The 23,236-nt window shown below is 37.0% G+C and overlaps 1 protein-coding gene across 1 annotated transcript; it reads right to left on the bottom strand.

Moving 5' to 3' along the window:
- Positions 1–7,102: 7,102 nt before the first annotated feature.
- Positions 7,103–8,629, bottom strand: LOC142164035 (uncharacterized). Its single transcript, XM_075221200.1, has 3 exons — positions 8,554–8,629; positions 7,503–7,638; positions 7,103–7,388 (listed from the first exon to the last, which is right to left on the bottom strand). The coding sequence occupies exons 1-3, from the start codon at positions 8,627–8,629 to the stop codon at positions 7,103–7,105; spliced, it is 498 nt and encodes a 165-aa protein (XP_075077301.1).
- Between the last annotated feature and the right edge of the window lie 14,607 nt (positions 8,630–23,236).

Here is a 23,236-nt window from a genome sequence, read left to right as displayed (position 1 = left end):
AGACAAGTAGAAAATTAAGGCAGGGGAAGTAATTAAAGCATGTAATAGTTAAGACATGGAATAAAATAATTAATGAAATACGGAAAAGTACAGAAACAAGTATTTTGACGGTGTATATACACTCGTCACCTTGCATATATGCCGCTACACATGAATTTCACATACAACATAACTCAAGGGTTCCTAATTCCCTCATATTAAGGTTAAACCCAACACTTACCTCACTCTGCAATCAACTAAAAGTTCAACACGACCTTGCCTTTCAAATAAGCCTCCAAACCAACCAAATCTAAAAAATTATTAACCAAACGATTCAAAATAAGCCTTAAAAACTACCCACAAATGAAAGAGGTTCAATTTAGATCATTATTGAAAAAGTCAACAAAAGTCAAACCCCGAGCTTGCTTGGTCAAACCAAAATTCAGACCAAAACTCGAACACCCATTCACCCCCTAGCCCGGTTATGTAATTAGTTTTAAAATCTGACTTCAATTCGAGGTTTTAATCCCAAATCTACAAAAATCCCTATTTCTACCCAAATCCCTAATTTCTACCATAAAAATTCTAGATTTGATGTTAAAAACTTATGAAATGTAATGGGTAATTGGAAAGAAATGGGTTAAAGTCATTTACCAATGAATTTAGGAAGAAAATCTCTTGGGAAAATCGCCTTTAGGGTGTTAGGGTTGAGAGTTTGAAAGAAATGAGCTAATTACCGTTTCCCCCTTCTTTTACCGAGCTGTAGTTATCGAAATTGTGACTTGTAGTTCGCAATTGCGATTATCGCAAAAGCAATTAACCCTTCGCAAATGCGAAAAATGCCACTTAGCCTGTTGTCATCACAAATGCAAAAATTTTGTTGCAAATGCGAGCCAAGGTAGTCCGCAAATGCTAAGAAGCACCAAGTAGACAGTGGCCGCAATTACGACCAAATCCCTCGCAAATGCAAGGATGCAGAGTCCGCAAATGCGAACTCTTCCCAAACCAGCCCATGCTCACAAATGCTACACATTGTTCACAAAAGCGAGGCTCACATTTGCGATGTCTGGCTCGCAAATGCGAGATATGTAGTTTAGCACCAGAACACACATGCACCAACTATTCCTCTAAGTCCAAAAATCACTCCGTAGCCAATTCGAAACTTACTCGAGCCCTCGGGCTCCAAACTAAACATGCAAACAAGTGTAATAACATCATAAAAACTCGCTCGCATGATCAAAATTCCAAAATAACACTTAGAACTATGAATCGAGCAACAAAACAAATGACATTTTCATAGAAACTTAAGAAGTTTCAATTTTTTCACCAGACATCCGAATCACGTCAAATCAACTCTGTTTTGCACAAAAATTTGCAATAAAATCATAAATACTGAAATGAACCTATGCCAAGTTTCGGAATCAAAATCCGAATATGGTAGCAACAAAGTCAAACTACGATCAAACTTAGGAATTCTTTAAACCTTTAGATTTTTAGTTTTCAACAAATTGCGATAAACCAAGCTATGGGATCCTCATATTTCTTGCATAGTTGTTAGTGTTGTGGGGGTTTGGAATAGTGTTATAGCTGATATGAGGCTAATTGCCGGTGTTGGATTTGATTATAGGCAGCTATGGTGGTCATAGATGTTGTTATGGGCATATGTGTGATGTTTTACGTCGTGTAGTTGTATCTCGTGGGTGTAGGCATGAGTTGTTGCAGCTGGTTGAGGCTGATACAGTGTGTTGATGTGGGAATCAAGTCTTTGGGAAATGATCGGATGGTGAAAATTTTGATTCTAAGGTTTATTAATGTGGATAGAAGGAATAATTTTTAGTTGAGATGGTGTTGTTGGGCCTATGTGGATTGGGGTGACATGGTATCACCCGTGAGTATATGTATGATGAGTACATTCGGTGATTTGATGACTTTGGAATGGTTCTTGGCACGTTCGAGGACGAATGTTTGTTTAAGAGGGGGAGAATGTAACGATCCGACCGGTCATTTTGAGAATTAGCACCCCATTCGACGTCTTAAGGTCTCGAGTAGCTTCGTGTTATGTATTATAATTTGCGTGTGTAGTCGAATTCGGTTTTCGGATGATTCAGGATGAATTTGGAAGGATGATTCTTGTCTTAGAAGCTTAAGCAGTAAGAGTTGACAGAAGTTTGACTTTTGTGAAGACAACACCGGAATGGTGTTTTGATGATTCCAATAGCTTTATATGGTATTTTTGTACATAGGTGTATGCCCAAATTTGGATTTGGATGTCTGTAGGTTAATTTGATGCATTTTGGCAAAAATAGGAAAGTTGAAGGTTTGAAAGGTTGAAAGATTTGACCAGGAGTTGACTCTGTAAAAATCGGACCCGGGTTGCGATTTTGAGAGTTAGAATAGATCCATTATGTCATTTGGGACTTGCATGCAAAATTTGAGGTTATTCCGGGATCATTTGATATGATTCAGTGTGAGTTGTAGAAGTTGAAAGTTTATAAGTTCATTAAGTTTGATTTAAGGTGCGATTTGTAGTTTTGATGTTGTTTGATGTGATTTGAGGCCTCGAGTAGGTACTTGTTGGTATGTTCAGACAAGGTTTCGAGGGGTTTGAGAGAGTTTCGAGGTGGTTTCGGACCATTTCTAGGCCTTTTTTAATTGCTGAGTTTTTGGCTACCGGGGTATGCAACACAATCGTGGACATTGGTCGCGTTCGCGAAGATTAATTTTGCTGTTTGGGAACTATGAATCGCGATTGCGGAAGCCTTTTCGCGATCGCATAGAGGAAATTCTACTGTCATTGACCCAATTTTGGAAGCATATATCTTGCATTCTATAATGAATTTGGAGATGATCTAAAAATGAAAGTTGTAGTCCTTTGAGTCTAGTTTTCAAAAAATTAAATCGTTTGTCATTTGGAGTATTGTACAAAAAGTTATGGCTATTACACTACAAACTATCTGAGAAGAGTTTGGGAAGGGTAATGAGAATTTGTTCATCGCGATCGAAGGGAATTGGCCACGATCACGAAGGGTGAAATTTGTTCTGGAAAGTTTTGAATCGTGATCGTGAGGTTGGTGACCGCGGACATGAAGGGTACCTTTGGAGAAGTGTTTAAAGTTCTCTATTTCGAAGGTCTTGGTCATTTTATCATATTTTGAGCTTTGGAGCTCGGATTTGGGCGATGTTAACATTAAATTAGTGATTCGAATAGGAGAAAATGAGAATTTTTATATAAACTTTTAAAAATGTAAAATGAGGATTTGAATACCGATTTGATGTCGGAATTGGATAATTTTGGTATGGTTGGACTCGTATCGAAATGGGTGTTCGGATTTTGTGAATTTTGTCGGGTTTCGAGGTGTGTGACCGGGGTTGACCTTTTGTTTTTTTAGTTTTTATTAAAAATCAAAACTTTATTAGCCGAAATTGTTTCCTATGGTTTTTATTTATGATATTAAGTTATTTTGGCTAGATTTGAGCCGTCCGGAGGTTATTTGACACGAGAAGGTCATTTTAGAGTATCGGTTTAGCTTTTTTGAGGTAAGTATATTTCCTAACTTTGTTTGGGGAAGTACCCCTTAGGATTTGAGTCGTTTGTGCTATTTGTATTATGTGAAATCCGTGTACGCGAGGTGACAAGTACGTACTCGGGCTTATATGTGAAAAATTGACCGTCTTAGACTCTTAGGCTTCTTTAATGTAATTATTTGGAATTCCTAGCACATGTTATATCTTTTAGTAGTCATGTCTACTATCACATGCTTTATTTGAAGTTGTCGTTACATGTCACATTCTTTACTTGTCGAGTTTTCTCGTATATGCTTTATTTGAAGTTGTTATCACTTTTATCATTATGTGCTTTCTTTTATTGTGGAGTTACTCTTAGTTGTAATTGTTGTTACATGATATCCTTTTGTTGCCAGGTTATTCTCATTCATTTAGACGTAGTGCTAGTTTGTGCCATCTCTTTTATTGTTAGCCTATTCATACACTAGAATCTGAAGTTTGCAATTTCATAGAAATACTTTCACTATTGAGTTTATCCTTAAACAATTAATTAGGATTGAGGTTATCGAAATGCATTAATCTATTTTAATTGAAATTGTGTTTAAAGGGGGTGTTGTTCCTTGTTGAGTTACTTTCCCGCTCATTTTGTTGTTATTGAGATTCTATACACATTGTGTTGAGCCGTGGGCTATTTGTTGTGGAAATATTAATATTGTTGGATCTTTGGAAATGTTGTGGCCTATGAACACTTGTGATACAAGTTGATATGTCATGTTGTTGTGATGTTAGCACATGTGAATTGTTGTGTGGTTGGTTGTTGTTATGCAGAGTATAAGGGTGACATTTCACCATTATTGTTATGCGGGGCATAAGGGTAGCATCTCAGTGTTGTTGAGTGTACGGAGTGATATGGGTGGTTATTGTGTTATTGTCTGGATGAAGCGATAAGGGTGGTCTATTATACGGAGTGATACGTGTGACTATCATAGTGATACAAGTGGCTAATGATATTGTCAGGGCAGAGTGATATGGGTGGCTATCGAAGAGATAAGTATGACAAATGTCAGGGATTATGTGTGATGACTTGGGGACATTATGTTGGGTGATTTTCGTATGATGGTTTGCTTTTCCTTGTGTATTTCATACACCTTACGTGATTTATTGTGTTTCTTCGATGAGCTACTCGATGCCTTTGATATTACTTGTTTACTTGGGCTACAATAGTACACTCGCACAAGCATACACCATAGCATGCCACTCAAACTAGCTCAGGAGTATGAAACTTGATATTTATTAATCATGCCCATGTGTTCTTGTATTATCAGTTTTCATATTAATATTGAGCCTGTGACAACGCCAGGCAGATTGTGATTATGCGCCTGTGATCACGCTGGGCAGATTGTGAATGTGAGCCCGTGATCATGCCGGGAAGATTGAGATATTGACATGTGAGTTGTCCGTGCAGTTGTGATTTGAAATGTGGGAATAAGGTGTCATGAGCATAGGATGGTGGGTTGAGACCCGTGACTTGTGATTATGAGATGCGGTATCATGGAGTGATTTCATTGTGAAACTTTTGTCATAACGACTTGATTAGTTGGTCGTCCTTTGTGTTCCTTATTTGATTTTAATGATACTTCATGGTGTTCTTATTGCTTTACTATTTATATCACTTGTTGATTCTTGTTGCCATTTGCCGATTTCTGCTTTCATTATTAGCTTTATACTTCTATACTGCTCATGTTATTTTGTCTAGTGAGTGTCTTGAGTTGTACCTTGTCACTACTCCACCGAGGTTAATCTTGATACTTATTTGTTACTGACCGTGTGTACTCATACTACACTTCTGTATATTTTTTTGCAAAGCCAGGTATTGAAGATACCAGGCTCGGGCAGAGTTAGCATATTGGTCGCAATGATTCAAGGTAAAGCTGCTTGGTTGACGCAGTCCTTTGGAGTTCTTTCCTTTCATTGCACTTTCAGCTTATTATTTGAATATTATTGTATTTCAATATTTCCATGTACTTAGCTAAAGTTCGTGATACTGTATTACCAAATCTTGGGATGTTGTTATGATTATTGCCGCGTAGTCTTATTACGCTTTTGTTTCGGTATTCATATTAGACTCTGTTTCAAATTCTCATTGTTAAAAATTTGCCTAATCATTGTTAGTATTCGGCTTACCTAGTCTTAGAGACGCCTACAGTGGGTTTTTGGTTCGTGACATCTACTAATTGAGCTCATGCATTCAAGGATCAAGTAGGACTTAATTCGGTTGTAATGTATGTTGCGGGATGGGTAGGATACATTTGGATAAAGTGACTACACCTCGCTAAGTACTTTAATACATACAATTTCACAATTTAGACCCGACACTTGTTTTGAACCAAACCTCAACCTTCACACATAATAGCATCAAGCTCCCACTATGTCTAAGCACATGCAATAGGAGAACTACCACTAGCAAGGAATCAATTTTTCTTTTCTAAGTTTTGATTTATTTTTTCTTTTCAAGCAAACTCATTTTTTTTTCTTTCAATTCTCTACAAGTGGCTCTTACAAATTTTCAACTAATGCACATTTCTCCTTTTCAATAGCTCCACTCAAAAACACAACCATACCTCAACTTATCTTTTACAAGCTCATACAAATTCAAGTGCTTGAAAGAGGTAAAAGGTTCAAACAGATAGACAATTCATACAAAGGGGTCAAGCTTGTTGTGGGGTTGCCAAAGAAATAGGATTACGGGTTCAACATGGCTAACTAAGATACTTTACAATTAGGTGGGTAAAAGCATATAATTGGCTCAACAAAACAAAATGCCTATATCACTTCCTAGATTGAACAAGACTACTATTTTCCTTTGCAAATACACAGGGCAAGTTCTAGACATCAACTGACATGCACAGAATATCAACAAAAACCTTACTCACACATTGGCACATACCTCACTTAGGATCAGATCTATCCCGACTTTCTAGTCAAAGTAGTTAAGCAAAGTCACAATCAACCAATTTAAGGCACTTATCTATGAATCAAGAACTGAGCCTAGGCATAACAACTAAGGCACTCACTACTCTCAATGCGCAACAACGTCAAGAAAAGTCATCTCCATTTAATTCATAGCACAAGACTTCACTATTCCTAATAAAAAAAAACCTAACTACACCCAGTTCAAACAAAACCCTAGAAAAACAACCGCGGCATAAAGAAAAACCAAGGAGGAATTGTTACACTACCTAAGAAAACAAAAAAAATAAACGGCTAAAAGTTATTTTCTTCGACTTTAATCCCTCAAGAAGACAACCGAGAAAAACCATCGAAAGTCAATTTTTTCTTCTATCACAAGAAACGAAAAAAAACACAGATATATATATTTACATTCCCCACTCCACACTTTAAATTATGGTATATCCCCATGACACACAAATAAAAAGCAAGAGGTAAAGAAAACTTTCTTGATTCATCTAGTCGGGGTCTGAATCAAAGTTGGGATCTCCTTTGCATGCTCGACCTAATGCACATATCCATACTGAGAGCATTTTTAGGCCTTCTTTGGTTACACCCCACACTTATCAGTTTTACTAACTCCAAGTTGCTCCTTTAGGGCCCCCCTTTTTCATTCCATCTTAAAGATCAACCTTTCTTCCCCCACTCTAAGCATGAGTTGTGTTTCCTGAATATCCAGAATTACTCTGCCCGTAGCCAAGAAGGACCTTCCTAAAATCAGAGGGACCTCCCTATTCTCCTCCATGCTCACCACAATGAAGTCCGCATGGAACACAAATTTGTCAACTCGAACTAGCACATCTTCTACTATTTCTTCAAGTATGATTGTGGTATGATCCGTCAGCTGCAAGGACACATGTATCGACCTGATTTCTCTAATCTCTCCCTCTAATTTCCTGAAAATAGACAAAGGCAAAAGATTAATAGAAGCACCCAAATCACACAAAGATTTTTTTAATTTAGTACTTCCTAAAGAGCAAGGTATAGTAAAATTCCCTTGATCTCCATACTTTTGAGGGAGCTTATTTTGCCAAATGGCACTACAATGCTCTGTGAGCTTGACCACCGATGTCTCTTCCACTTTTCTCTTCTTGGAAAATATCTCCTTAAAACATTTAGCATAAGCTGGCACATGTGAAAGCACCTCTGTGAAAGGTATATTCACATGCACCTACTTGAGCATTTCTTGAAAGCGCCGAATTATTTGTCCAGATGTTCTCTTCTTTTTTTTTATGGGTGAAGGTTAGATCAGGCATGTATTTTCTCTCCCTAGTCTCCACATTCATTCTTTATTTGTCTTTTTTCTTCCTTGTTGGAACTTCAGATTTGTTCTTCTTCTTCTTCTTCTTCTTCTTCTTCTTCTTCTTCTTCTTCTTCTACTTCTTCTGCCCTCACTTCATTCTTAACTTGATTTCCCGTCAACTCATTCTTCTCTTCTACCAACAAATTTTGCAATACTTTGACATTTCTTAATGATACTTCATTTATTATTTCCTTTAGATTCCTTTTGGTATCTTTAGAGAGGGTTCCTGGAGACCTCTCGGACAACAGACTAGCAATCTGCCTCACTTGCCTCTCTAATTTTAGAATAGCTGCACCATGGGTTTCAAATGTCTCATTCATTTTAATAATAAAAGTTTTCATTAGCCCTTCCATGCTAGACTGATTAGAATATGGAGGATAGTATTGTTACCTCTGCTGTTTTTGAAATCCTGGAGTTCCTTGTCCCTAGGGTCTCGGATTATTCTGCTGCCATGAGTTCAAGCTACCAACTCCAAGAAAAGCTTGGGTGCCTTTGTCCCATAGAGTTAAAATTATTACCACTCTGGTAGTTGCCTCTGTCAAAGCTTCCCACAATATTTATCACTTCATCCGTAGATGAGGCTTGACACTCATGCTTTGGATGACCCATTAAATAGAAGTCACAAACTGATGATGGTTGGCTATGGACCTTGGCTAAGGTCAACTTTCTTATCTCTTTGGCCATGGCGTCTATCTGGTCTTGCACTCATGTGTTAGAATCTACTTGATGAACCCCAAATGACTTTCTTCTATCATTACTCTTAGCAGGCCACTGGTTAGTATCTTCAGAGAGCTCATCAAGAATTGCCACAATCTCCTCAAGAGTCTTCTTCATTAAAGGACCTCCAACTGCAGTGCTCAGAGTTCGTCATGAGGGAGGTATCAGTCCATCCCAAAAGTCCTGAGAGTTGCATCCACAATTCAATCCCATTATGCTGACACTTCCTCACTATCTCCTTGAATCTTTCCCAAGCCTCGAAAACTATTTTAGTGTCCTTCTGGCATAAGTTGTGAATTTCTCTTCTGAATTTCACTATTTTTGTAGCTGAGAAGTATTTGCCAAGAAACGTTTAGTCATATCTTCCCATGTCCTGATCGACCCGGTTGGTAAGCTACGAAGCTAGTGCTTCCCGTTATCCTTCAGTGAAAAGGGAAATGCCCTTAAGTAGACTACATATTTTGACACTCCGTTGTACTGGAAGGTGTTCATGATTTACTCAAAATCAATCAAGTGAGTGTTAGGCTCTTCATTCACCTTCCCTAAGAAGACATAGCTATTCTGAATAGTTTGAAGCAATCCTTGCTTCAACTCGAAATTATTCGCTGCTACTGGTGCAGGCCTGACACTGGACAGTCCATGATTGTAGACTAGTCTGGCATAATCACCTAATTCTCTACCAGGCCTGGGTACCACATTCTCGAACTGATCTTCAACCAAGGGTTGATTAAGATTGAATCTTTGACCCCCCATCATCTTCGATGGTCTCATCAACAGCTCTATGGGCTACCTCAGCTACTATCCGTGCAACTTTTTCTCCATGATGTGTTGCCTCTCTTGCATCTAAATCTACCCCGTCATCACCGTTATTAGCCATGTGTTATGGGGTTGAAGACCCTAAGAACTTTTCGGTGAGTTCTTTCTCTTTCCTCAAGTGTCGCAGACTCTTTTCCACCTTTGGATTGTATGGAATCAATTCCTTTGAATAAGATTGAGTCATACACCAGAGAAGTCAACCTGTTGCTTGCACATGGAAGAGGAAACCCGTGAAGAATAAAATAAAATAATTTCCTTAATTAGCACCAAAAACTAATTTGAATACTATTGATTGCCAATCCCCGGCAACGGTGCCAAAATTTGATTACCGCAAAACACAACACAAAATTTATGCTCGCTAATCAAAGATAGTATAGTAAAATATCATCTCCATAAAGATTGAATTTAAACAATGTTCGAGTAATTTTTGGTTTAATTGCTATTCAGGAGGATCAACACTTGAGTTAAATGATTACGAACTACAATTAACTACTAAATTAAAGCAATTGCAAATTGACTGCAAAGAATTAGAGATTCGCAGAGTTGATTTATTATTAATGTGAGAAATAAGGGTTTTGACAGGATAGGTGCAAGATAGCTATTTAGGATTTAACTCTAGTTTAATTCACTCTAATGTTCTAATGATTCTCACGAATTCACTCGATGATTAGTTCAAACGTGTAGTCAAGACTCCTCTTTTGATTAAATTTTAACTCTGCGAGGTGGACTAATATAAGTACTATGAAGGTATGCAAGCATGCATTAATGGATTAATCTTTAGGAAATCGTTTCTCGAATATTCTCCTAACATGATTTAATTAACAATTCAACAAGCTCTTTCGATTTCTTAAGAAAATCACTGAATTAAACCAAATAAAATAATGTAAAGATAATCACTAAAATATTCCTCTTTCAATTAAATAAACCTATGAATAAAGTTGCAATAATTTAAAACTCCATAAACAAATTCAAGCAATGAACTAGAGTTAAAATCCACAAATATTAATTAAAACACCATATTCGTCGAACCCTAAGGGAAACTACTCCATAATCATGGAAGAAGTCATCACAAATATAATTAAATAGTAAGAAAACATCAATCTAGCATTACAATCCAAACTCCCGTATTGAATTGATGGAAATATAATCAAATCCTATATCTTGTAGCCTCCAATGTTCTCCCAAAGCTTCCCAGGTCAAAAGTCCCTTCAAAAACGTCTTTTGGTGTATTTATACTATATAGGAGTGGGCCCGAATGAAACTACCCTTTTGCAAGCCGAAATAGAAAAAATACTCTGAAAAATTTGTACAGGCACGCCGTGCCATGCGCCGCTCCATGCGAGGCATTAGTGGGAAGTTCGGAGAGAAGTTTCTGAAGACAACAACCCACAACACTGTTGTGCCGCCCATGCGGTGCTGCTGTGCAATTTTTATAGAGTAAACATGTTTCTTCGATTTTTAATACCTAGACTCACTCCTCGACCCCCGAACGCGATCCCGATTTAATCTCTTGAGCTTTTACTCAGACTTCAAAGTTCCAACTTGTTCGATTTAGCTCCCAATTATCTTTTTAACTCAGAATCACTTCCTCCAAGGCATAAAATACATAATATGTGCAATTTACTATCATTTAAGCTCAAACACAAGTAAAATGCAGTTATTGGAGTGAAAACTATGACTAAAACGCGGGATTCTAGCCTACCATCACTTATTATAGTATATGTTAGTGCATTCATTATTTATATTTCAAAACAAAGTAGTACATGGATTGTATTTATATTATCTATATAGTAAATTTTAATGTGATTTAAAAGTTTGACCATGTTTGACCTATGAACCGACCGACATTAGTTGGTTAGTTTCTACAAATTACAGTTACTGACCAAAGTTGGTCAGTAAAATGTTCTCCTGTAATAACCGACCGACTTTGGTCGGTAACTAGAACATAAATTTTATATAACATTTTAAATAATAATATAATTATTATGATTTAAATACATGGGTCTATATAACCGACCGATGTTTGTCGGTAATAAAAATATACTTTGATTAAACAAGTCTGACCATTGCGGTGAAATATTTGAACAATATATCGACCGATGTCGGTCGGTATTGTATACCCGGGTAATTGCGCCAATTTTTACCGACCATCCTTGGTCGCTATGGCATTTAAAAAAAAATGTAAAATGATTTTTTAATAGTTTCCGTTAGTGCTGGATGACCAGAATTTATCGAATTTCTAATAGTAAGGGAATATATACAATTTGTAAGAAAAATTTAGATACTTATTGAAAACTACAAAACCTAAAGAAAATAAGTAAATTCGTTTTTACTATAATATATATAAGAAATGAGTATTTGACATACTTCTAAAGTATGTGTAACATATGTTATTATAGAGACTTTTCTATGAGTTAGTGGGCCTAGCAATACAAGACCTCAAAGGTGGCTTTCAACCACCGATGTGGGAACACCACGTGGCTCCGAAACTAAAATGATGCAATTTTTGACTCAAGACACAAATATAGGTAGAAAACATTATTGATGACGTTTTTTATGTATAGAGCATGATTTTAATGCTCGTTAATATTCAGTTACCCCGTTAAGGTATAACGCATGAAATACATACTTTATGCGCTATACCTGAACTTGAAAAGTCGGTCAGGTATAGCGCATGTAATACATGCACTATGCATACTTTAAATATCATCAAACCTCTTGTTCCCCGACAGAAGTTAAGGGTAATGCCCCCCTTCCCCCCCCCCCCCAACATTTTTAAAACAAAACACCATTGGTTCCCAACTTTGTTTTCCGAAATCTTTTGTTGTTCATATTTTATCAATAAAAGACACAATCCAAGGAAGCATCGTGTAGTTGAACGCGATTTGTGATTGATTTGGTTGTAAAAGTAGCATATTTTCTCCAGTCAAAAATATTCAAAAATAGGTATTTCAAAACACGCTTTTTTCTCCGTTCAAAAATATTCAAAAATAGATATTTCAAAATACTTATTTACTATGAGTTGTGTATATATATTTGTGTAATTAGTTCGTAATAATGTATTGCATGATTTCGTGTGGGTTTTTTTACCTTTATTAATATAATTTTAGCAAATATTTTTTAAAGTTGTTTATTATACCATTATAATAAACTTGTTGAATATTTTGTGTTACTTGTTGATTATTTTTATAATTCTACAACAGAAATAAATTTTTGAAAATTATTTATTATACCATTGCTGTAAAGTTGTTGAATATTTTGTGTTACTTGTTAAATAGTTTTATAATTGTACAACAAAAAGATGTTCCTTTAGTGTCCTTTAGTGGTGTCCATTAGTGTAGTAGAACAATAAATACATTATAACTTATGTTAGTTGTTTAATATTTTTATAATTCTTGAATAATAAATATGTGCCTTTAGTACTCGTTAGTGTCCTTAGTGCATGTCACGACCCCAATTACTCTCCGTAACATGTCATGATTGCACATAATCTCTAATACTAGGTAAGTCTAACATACATGCAATATTAACGAATAAGTACTGATCATCCCTATACAACAATATATCTATAAAAGGAAGGAAAATGAAATAGACTAGATAGAGGGGGACTCCGAGGCCTGCAGAAACTGACAAGTATACCTTTAAGTCTCCGAAACTGAGCTCGTCTCACTAGTGCTTGGACTGGTAGGAGGTACCTGGATCTGCACAAAAAGATGTGTAGAAGCGTAGCATGAGTGCACCACAATGGTACCCAATAAATGCCAAGCCTAACCTCGGTAGAGTAGTGACAAGGTCAGATCAAGGCCCTATTGGAATAAATAAGAAACAGAACGAGTAATTAACGATATAATAATAAAAATAATGGAAATGAAATAAGTAAGAAATATACCAACATTAACTAGACTGAGCTAAGGTAAATAATACATCACGGAAAAAAACAAGAAATGTTATGCCAAGGAAACAAAACAACCAAACACGAGTGAAGTGATAGAGATGTATCAACAAGAGTCATTACTTAGGTACCACCTCGTAGTCTCAAATCACAAAACAATTCACAATCATTCCTATATCACCACGGGAACCATGCAAATTAGTTTTGAAAATCTTTTTTCCTGAAATAGCATCCCGCATTTTAGCCCACATTATCACACCACATGGCTTATAGTAGTTTCCCTACTCTAGCAACATGCGTATCAAGCCTACCATATCTCACCGCATGCGTTTCAACCCCAAAACCTTATACCACTGCATGTGTATCAATATCACAACGTATCACAAATCGCACCGCAAATATCCAATATCACAACTTGCCAAAGAAATTAACAACAACATTGTTTTCACAATAAATAGCCCATGGCTTAACCACAATAATAACCGGGAGTGAATAACTCAACAAAATAGTATTTCACTATTTAACACTTTGCTTCAATGTGAATCACGACCTTTATAACTCAATACCAATTTTAACAACAAGAGCATGTGAAAATAGATAAATGATGATGAATATAACGTGTTAAGATAACTCAATTAAGGCATGAAAGGAATCTATATGGCTAATACTGATAAATTTTCAAATTTAGCCCGTGTACACACTCGTCACCTTGCGTACACGGCTTCCACACATCACAATTATCACAAAATAACACCAATCCTAAGGGGTAATTCCCCCACATAAAGTTAAGCAAGACACTTACCTCAAAACATGCTAACTCAATCCACTAGTAGGTCTTTCCCTCGATTACCCAACTCCGAACGGCTCAAATCTAGCCAAAACAACCTCATACCATAAATATAAATTGTAGGAAACTATTTTGAACAATAAAGTTATGATCTTTGCAAAGAAATAAAAAGTCATCTCAAAAAGTCAACCCGGGCCCGTGTCACAGAGACCAACCAAAATTATAAAATCCAAACACCCATTCGATAACGAGTCCAACCATATAATAATTACTCAAATCCAAACTCAAATTGTCTTTCAAATCCCCAAATTTTAGTCTAGAAAGTTTTCATAATTTTCCCCAAATTTCTAATTCAAATCACTAAGTAGTTGATGAAAATAACAATAGATTCATGAAATATAGTCCAATCCGTGTTAGAATCACTTACCCCAACGACCTTTTTGAAAAACTCTCGAATAATTGCCACAAACCGAGCTCTCTAGGTCCAAAATATGAAAAATGAGATGGAATCCCCGTTTTGAAACATTTATTCTGCTGCCTAGTCGTCCTCTATCGCGATCGCGGACAAAGACTTGCGATGGCGTAAAGAAATCCTCCTCAGTTTAAATAAATACACTTTGCGATCGTATGAAATCAGTCGCGAATGCGATGAACAAGCTGCCTCCACCCACGCGACCGCGTAGCACAAGCCTGCCTCAGCCTCCAGCCTCGCCTTCCTTATACGCGAACGTGGTCTACCCTACGTGTTCGCAATGAACAAGCCCAGCAAACTTTGTGACCGTTTCCTTACCTTCGCGAACGCGAAGGAAAATATTCCAGCAACTCCTGAAGACTATACGTGATCACAGGAGAACCTTCGCGAACGCGTAGAAGGAAACTAGATTAGAAGAAAACCAACAGCTTCAACAATAGTGACTAAGTCCAATTTGGTTTCTGATTCAATTCGAATCACACTTGGGGCCCACGGGACCCCTTCCGAATATACCAACAAGTTCGAAAATACCTAACGGACCTACTAGAGGTAAAAAATCACATCAAACAATATTGATTCTATGAATCGCAACCCAATTCAAGCCTATTGAAATGATGAACTTCCGAATTCCAAAACTTATACTGATTCATACAAAAAAACCTATGATTGACTTCAAATTTTGCACACAAGTCATAAATGACATGATAGACCTATTCCAACTTTCAGAATCAAAATCCGACTCCAATATCAATAAAGTCAACTCCCGGTCAAACTTTCCAACCTTCCAAACCTTTAACTTTCAAACTTTCGCCAATTCTCGCTGAAACGACCTACGGACCTCCAAACCAATATCTGGACACGCTCGTAAGTCTAAAATCACCATACGGATCTATTGGAACAGTCAAAATTTCATTCCAGAGTCGTCTACACAAAAGTCAAACTACAGTCAACCCTTTCAACTTAAAGCTTCATGTCACGACCCAAAACTCACTATAGGCCATGATGGCGCCCAACGTCATCGTTAGGCAAGCTAACGGTGAACTACCAGCTTAATTATGAACTTTATTATTCTCAAAATCATGAATTTTATTAGAAAAATAAATCAACGCATTAAAATCATAGAAACTTAAAATTTTAACAAAATAGATAATAAAGGTGTGTAAATGCTAAACAAAATCACAAACAACCTCTAGAACATCCCAAAACCCGGTGTCACAAGTACATGAGCATTTTATAAAGAGTACAATAATAATACAATATCTGTCCAGAATGTAACTAAGAAAGGATAAAATAAATAGTATGATGAAGACTCGGCGGACTGTGATGCGTAGCCTGGAATGCAGCTCACATAAAGTCTCCTCGACAGATGCACCTACGCGCCAAGATGATTGCCAAATGAAACTGTCAGATCCTGCATATTTAGTGCCGAAGTGGAGCATGAGTACGCAAATCAATGCGTACCTAGAAAGTATATAGCCTAACCCTAGAGAAGTAGTGACGATGGGTCGACGTCGAGACTTACTAGAGGTTCAATGAAGCAATATAATAAATCATAATCAGATATAAAGCACACAACAATAATGGGGTAAATCTGTAAGTTACATAATCTTCCAAATATTTTATTTAAGGTATGAATTTATCAATCTTATATTCTATCTTAACAGCTCCGAAAATATCAAGTGCCAATATCAAATAAATAAGGAATACCATATAAAATACCAAGTATTAGTGGAAAGATTATCTCGTAAATATTCGGACTACTAGCGATATATCACACGATTCTGCCGAGGTCATTCGGCCCGATCCAAAATAATATGTACACTACCGAGGGTCGAGCGACACGAACTATAGATGCATCTATTATATTGCCAAGGATTTCGGCCCGCTCCACAAGAAAGGAAGGAAGTTACCGAATTACGAGATACGTGCTTACTATACAGTACATGAGCATAGAGTAAATATAATCTTTACCGTTTCTCAAATAACTCGCCAACAACTCTAGATGATAAGGCTCGGCCTAGTATACATATATTTATTTCTAAATCAATTTCAATTATAAATCCAATTAATTAAGCTAGCAGAATGAGTTCAAATAATTCAAATATTACACGATAAGGTCCTAAGTCTACCCGGACATAAACATGCTTTAGCTACGTACGAACTCTCGTCACCTCGTGCCTACATAGCACCCACAACTAGTATCACATAATAATTAAATCAACTAGGGGATAGTTTTCCCATCACAAGGTTAGACAAGAGACTTACTTCGCTTCGAAGTTCCAAGACCGGCTCCAGCACCTCTCAAACACCTCAAACCGATGCCCGTCTCTCCAAAACTAGTCAAACAAATGTGCAAATACATACATATATACTCTATTACCCATAATTAATCAATTCATAACAATCCCTAACTCCGCTCTAAAAGTCAATAAAGTCGACCCTCGGGCCCACGTGCCCGGATTCTAAAATTTCTCGAAGATAAACTTTACCCATAACACTATGAACCCAAATATATGATTTATTTCCAATTCCATGACTAATTTCGTGGTAAAAATCCAAAAATACCAATTTCTAGGTTTTAAGTCCAAAATTCCAAAATTACCAAATTCTAGGTTTTAAGTCCAAAATTACCAAAATTCCAAATTTCTACTCATTTCAATGTTCAAGTCCACCTCACGCTCATGTGCACCCTCATATGAGGAGATCTCCGCTTATGCGACCCCGACTGCCCAACTCACTTTCCACTTCTGCAGAACATTCGTCGCATCTGCGAAAATATCCTCGCATCTGCGGCCATCCTAGCTCAGTCCAAATGTCGCTTCTGCGACCACCATGCCGCACCTGCAGGCTCGCACCTGCAACCCTTTTCACGTAGGTGCGATCGCACCAGATCCCAGCTACCTTAGCATTTCCCCTAAGCCCAAAACTCTATCTGTTTCAATCCGATTCGCACCCGGGCCCCTCGGGACCCCGTCCAAACACACATCCCAAAACATGAAAAGGACTTAGTCGAAGAGTCAAACCACGTCAAATAATATGAAAATCATGAATCGACGATCGAAATCCTTTTCTAAACTTTCAAACTTTCAAACTTAGACGAACGCGTCTGAACCATACCAAAATATTTTGGAATGACGTCAAACTTTACGTACAAGTCATAAATCACAATACGAACCTATTCAAGGGCTCGGAATCCCAAACGGGCTTCGATAACACCAAAATCCACTTCAATTCAAAATTAAAAAATTCTTAAAATATTCAAAATGCCAACTTCTACAATAAGCGCCGAAATACTCCCGGGTGGTCCGATACTCAACCCGAACATACGTCCAAGTCAGAAATTATCATACTACCCTGTTGGAACCTTCAAATCCCAATTCCAAGGTCTTTTTCTCAAAATTCAAACCTTTAGTCAATTCTTTCGACTTAAAACTTCCTAAATTAGAATTTTCTTTCCAAATCAACTCTGAACTCCCCGAAATTCAATTCCGACCACACGTACAAGTCATAATACCTGAAGTGAAGCTATTCGCAACCTTCAACTCCAGGACGATGCGCTAGAGCTCAAAATAACCTATTAGGTCATTGCATTCTCTCCCACTTAAACATACGTTCGTCCTCGAACGTGTTAAAAACTGCTGTGGAGTTGCCCCAAAATCACTGTTCAACGTTGTGCACCTACCCGTGCCACCATAACCCAGTTGAGCCCATTAGTTTGAGCCAGACTGAAGATCCTCCCTTTTATTTAGTCAATAAGCCTTAGAAGCAAATTTCAACCTCCGTATTTCTCTACCAAACACGATTCTTACATATGAACACGGTATCAATCACTATGCAATGTACCAAAACATGATCATACATCTTTGCTGAATTCACACCACGCACCGCATAATTCACATGCCCATAATACATCTTCCGACCACAACAACTAAAATTTTTCGATTTGATGCCCGCAATACGCCTCATAACACGTGTGAGCCCTGTTCCAAATTCTCGCGATACTGTCATGACGAAAGAGATATGTAAAAACTCATAACAACCTGTCGAATCAATAAATCATGGAGTCTCTCCTCCTGATAAGAACCATCACATCATTTTGAACTGAATAACAATGTTTTCTCTTTCATATACCCTACATAACTTCGATCGCGTTGATCTCATATCGAATGACCTCGTCTTACTTAGTACAAGTTGCTCGTGCAATAAGCTAACTCAAAAATCGTCTAAATTATCATACAATGCCATCAAAGTGCCAACTAGCTACAACTCGAATTTGACACATAAGGAAGAACGAACTCTGTAAAAGAATCACTGTAAGGCCCCATAAAAGTTTGCTAAGGAATTTAAGAGTTCATGGTGCCGAGGTAGGCTTACATGTTTAAGGATTATAGAAATTATTCACAACAAGCTTGTTCACTGCGATTCGAACTTTTTGAGATGAAGAATGCACTGAGGAGCTGATGGAAAATTTTGGCAAAAGAAGGCAATTCTGCAGTCTGTTTCGCGACAGCAGAACCGTTTTGTGGGACGCATAATCATCGCAAAGTTGAGCAGAAATTTGTTGAATTTTGAGGGTTGTTTCGCTGTCTATTGTGTGATCGCAAACCTATTTCGCAGTCCACACTTCTGTCGTAGAGTTAGAATGAGGAAATTTTGTTGGGCGATTCTGTGACCAATTCTGCGGCCGCATAAGTGGTCTGCGGACCGCAGACCTGTCCAGATCATCCTAGTTCTTGGGCATCACTTTCGAGGTCCATTATGCGGACCGCATATATATTCTACGGTAAGTTCTGCGGCCGCAGACCTGAGTTCGGAGGGTCCATTTTCCTATTTTTATAAGCCGACCCCATTTTGATAAATAGCCTTTAGGGTTTATTTTTTGGAGATTATCTGATGATTTTAGAGAGAGGTAAGAGCATTTTAAAGAGAGAAGGAGGAAACCTAACGTTCTAATCATCCATTCTTGCTCAAGCCTTGAAATTCAACAAGAAACCTCACAAGTTCTTCATCTAAGAGGTAGGGTTCCATACCCTAGTTTTCAATTTCGAATTTAGGTATAAGATGGTTGATTGAGAGTATGATTCTTGGGTGTAAGAGTATTATTTATACATGAATGTACCATTAAGGTTTATGGAAAGATTGTTGAGCTCAAATAAGTAAATATTGGGTTGTGGAATGAAGGGAATCTTGTAGAAAACCTTGTAGTCAAATTTGCACACCTAGTATTTGATAAAATGCTCAAATGAGCTGAAACCATGAATATCTTCCTAATTTGTGTTCAATTTTGTTATGTCTCAAAATATATTGGGGCTTCTAAGATTTTTGGAACATTGTAGTAATTTAAGAAAAGCTCAAAGCGAGGTATGTTGGATAAAATATCTCTCTTAGAATCGAATTCCATAATATTTTCGTAAGTTTCAAGTATGGTTGGCTCAAGTTCCTAATTCCTATGTGGCGGGTTATCCCTTATAAACTTGAATATTCCGAATGAGCCTTATGTCAAAAGATATATGTTCAAAGTATGGGTTGTATATTAAAATATTACGGCTTTGAGTCGTGTTTCAAATGAAAGCTAGTATGCCAAACTGTGTGAGAAAAACTCAATGTGCTTAAGACTCTTAATTGCTCATATGTGTACTAAGGTCTTGATTGAAAATGTCTAGTCATTGATAATATATAAAGATGCTTGAAAATAAAACAAGTGAATTGGGGATATAGAGTGTGGCCAATGTGACAAGAATGAAAGTTATACTTGTGGCTAGTGATGCTAATCAAATTAGATGATGTGAGAGAGGTTAAGAAATAAGCCTTGATTCAACCGTTTTATAATGACTTCGAAAATAGAATTTTCTAAAAGATTATGTACTCAATTTGTGCCCATATGTGGCTGTTTTAACTAATGTTATGCTTTGTAAGTATTTTCAATGTGTTTTGAGTTGTTAGATATTTATGAGTTGAAATTGTATATTTCCCTTTTGGGGGAAAAGTATTTCAAGAATAAATAGTGTATTACTTGTTTATGATTTTAACTTGCACTTCGATTGCCAATCATTTTACTCCATTTCTTGGAAAGAAATCTATTGTGTTTAAAGCCTTCATTTCTAACGAACTTAAATTTGTGATTTACAGAATATTATATATGTTGGTATTTATGATTATGATCCATGTAAGGAAAGATATGAAAGTTTAGAATATGAAATTCGGCCACCGTGCTTTGAATAAAAAATCTTGTGAATGACCAAAAGAGCCAAGAAAATATTATTGTTGTGATTCGTTGAAGATAGTAGTGGAGATTTACACAATGTGAAAGATGATTAGGTAAATATATTTGTACCTATGTTACCTGTCACGACCCAAAAACCTAACATGTAGTGATGGTGCCTATCGATGGTACTAGACAAGCCGATTTTCTCAAAAATACTCCAGCAATTCAATAGAAAAGGTAGTTTAAAACATTTTCATATTAGGAATTTTCATAAAAACCAAAGTTAAACTCAATATAGAATCAAAATACGAAAACCAACCCCAAACATCGGGGTGTCACTAAGTCATGAGCATCTAGATAACCAAACTAATACAACCAGTGTCTAAGTATCAATACAAGACAAAAAGAAATATAGAAGGAGAGACAAGGTCCCGCGGATGCCGACAGCTACCTCGTAGTCTCCAGTACTCGACCGCGCCCGAACTCAACAACCTCTGTGATCAAACACACCTGGATCTACATATGAAGTGCAGGGTGTAGCATAAGTACAACCAACTCAGCAAGTAACAGAAATAAATATGAAACTGAGAAGTAGTGACGAGCTATAGAGTACAGTTCATTTTTAATAATTCCAGCAAAGAATAGACATACTATCAAATCCGGCAGTTTAAGTCAAATTAGTTTTACACAGTTAAAGTGCTGGTACTTCGGATATAGAATCCTTCAGGAATTTCACAACAATGACAGATAAAACTAAGTTCATGAACAAATAAAAAATAAGTACAGCCTCTCAGGGAAACAACCACTCCAACTCTCAACAACTCGACACTCAACTCTCAACCCTCAATGCACACGCTCAATAGGTACCTGCGCTCACTGGGGGTGTTCAGCCTCATGAGGGGCTCCTACAGCCCAAGCGCTATAATCTGCGAGGATAACTCACGTGCTGCACAAACAACTCACATGCTATAATATCATATCTTGATCTGCACGGACAACTCACGTGCTGCACAAAAAACTCACGTGCCATAGTATAAACTATAAGGATTCGCACGGACAACTCACGTGCCATAGAATGATACCTCACAATCAGGCCCTCGGCCTTACTCAGTCATGAACCTCCCTAGTCTCATAGCTCTCAATAAAGAAAGGGAAAATAACCCGAATCAAAGTGTTACAGTATATCATCAGGGAAAAATAACAGAGATTGAGGTAAACATGCACAAGAATCACTATGACTGAGTATAACTACCATGAGCAGACATATATCCTAAGCATGATTTCTAACATGAAAAACAGTCAAGTTCTAGTAGAGAGGAATGCATATAAACACAATTAAAGGATATTAGACTACACAGTCTCCCGGGACGGACCAAGTCTCAACCCCTCACGGCGTACACCCACACGCCCATCACATAGCATGGGTGCCACCTTCAAACAATCACATTATATCAACTCCGGGTTTCATATCCTCAAGACCAAATTTAAAACTGTTACTTGTCACACCTCTTTTTTTTCACACAACCCAATTACGAGGTTGAGTTAGAAGAGTTTTTCCAATTAAAGTGACGTTTCTAAAATGGATAATTTATTATTTAGAGTCGTCACTTGGAATTGAGTTTTGGTGTTCCAAGGCACCTTTTATTTGAATCCCTCATCAAATGGAAGGTTTGACTCCTAATTTATGGTCTACGAAAAAAGAAGACTCAGTAAGAAATTCTGTTGACCGAGGGGAAGGTGTAAGGCATCCCTCGAGTCCTGTGGTTCTAACACGGTCGCTTTTATTGACTAATGTCCTGCATAAATCAATTCTTGACTATTTTTGTATTTTATTGATTATGATTTGTCTATCTATTACCACTTCACTTAATTTATTATATTTTTATTAATTATTTTGACCAAGATGCGGTATGCACACAAGGTAATTATTTATTTTTGGATGTCAAACCAAGGTACGGAAATGTACACATGGTTAAAATATAATTATTGTAAATTTAAAAGTATCAAGACGCGGAATGCGCACATGATCCTTTTGTTATTTAAGCATATTAATCCAAGGTTCGGGCATGAACACATGCACTAATATTGAAAGTGCGTCTAAACTTTTTCTAGTGTATTTAGAGTTATTCTCCTAAACTAATTTGAGATTGTGGGGAGGTCATGATTTATGGAAGTTTTTACTGAGAAGTGTATGATTTATTGAATTATTCAAGAATTTAAGCGAAACAATGTTGAAAGTAAAAGAGAAATGGGTCGACTTGATCATTCACACCAAGATTTGAACGACCAAATTTATTTAATAAAATAACATAAAATAAAGCACCTTGGACCTTTCTCGTTTATTAGGCCAATTATTAAGTGTTGCGTCAAAATCAATAAGAGCCCAAACTATAAGCGAATATGAAAATAATACTGCCTTACAGAGTGTTAGAACCAAATAAACTAATTTGCATTATCTAATCAGATTACATCTAAGTCTACCCCATAATGTATTTTCTTTCTTTATTAATATTATTTAAGACTAAAAGAGAAACTACAAACCAAGGCAGTAG

This window comes from Nicotiana tabacum, chromosome 9 (genome assembly GCF_000715075.1).
Source record: "Nicotiana tabacum cultivar K326 chromosome 9, ASM71507v2, whole genome shotgun sequence".
Classification (NCBI taxonomy): Eukaryota; Viridiplantae; Streptophyta; class Magnoliopsida; order Solanales; family Solanaceae; genus Nicotiana; species Nicotiana tabacum.
This window is presented reverse-complemented; position numbering and strand designations above follow the sequence as displayed.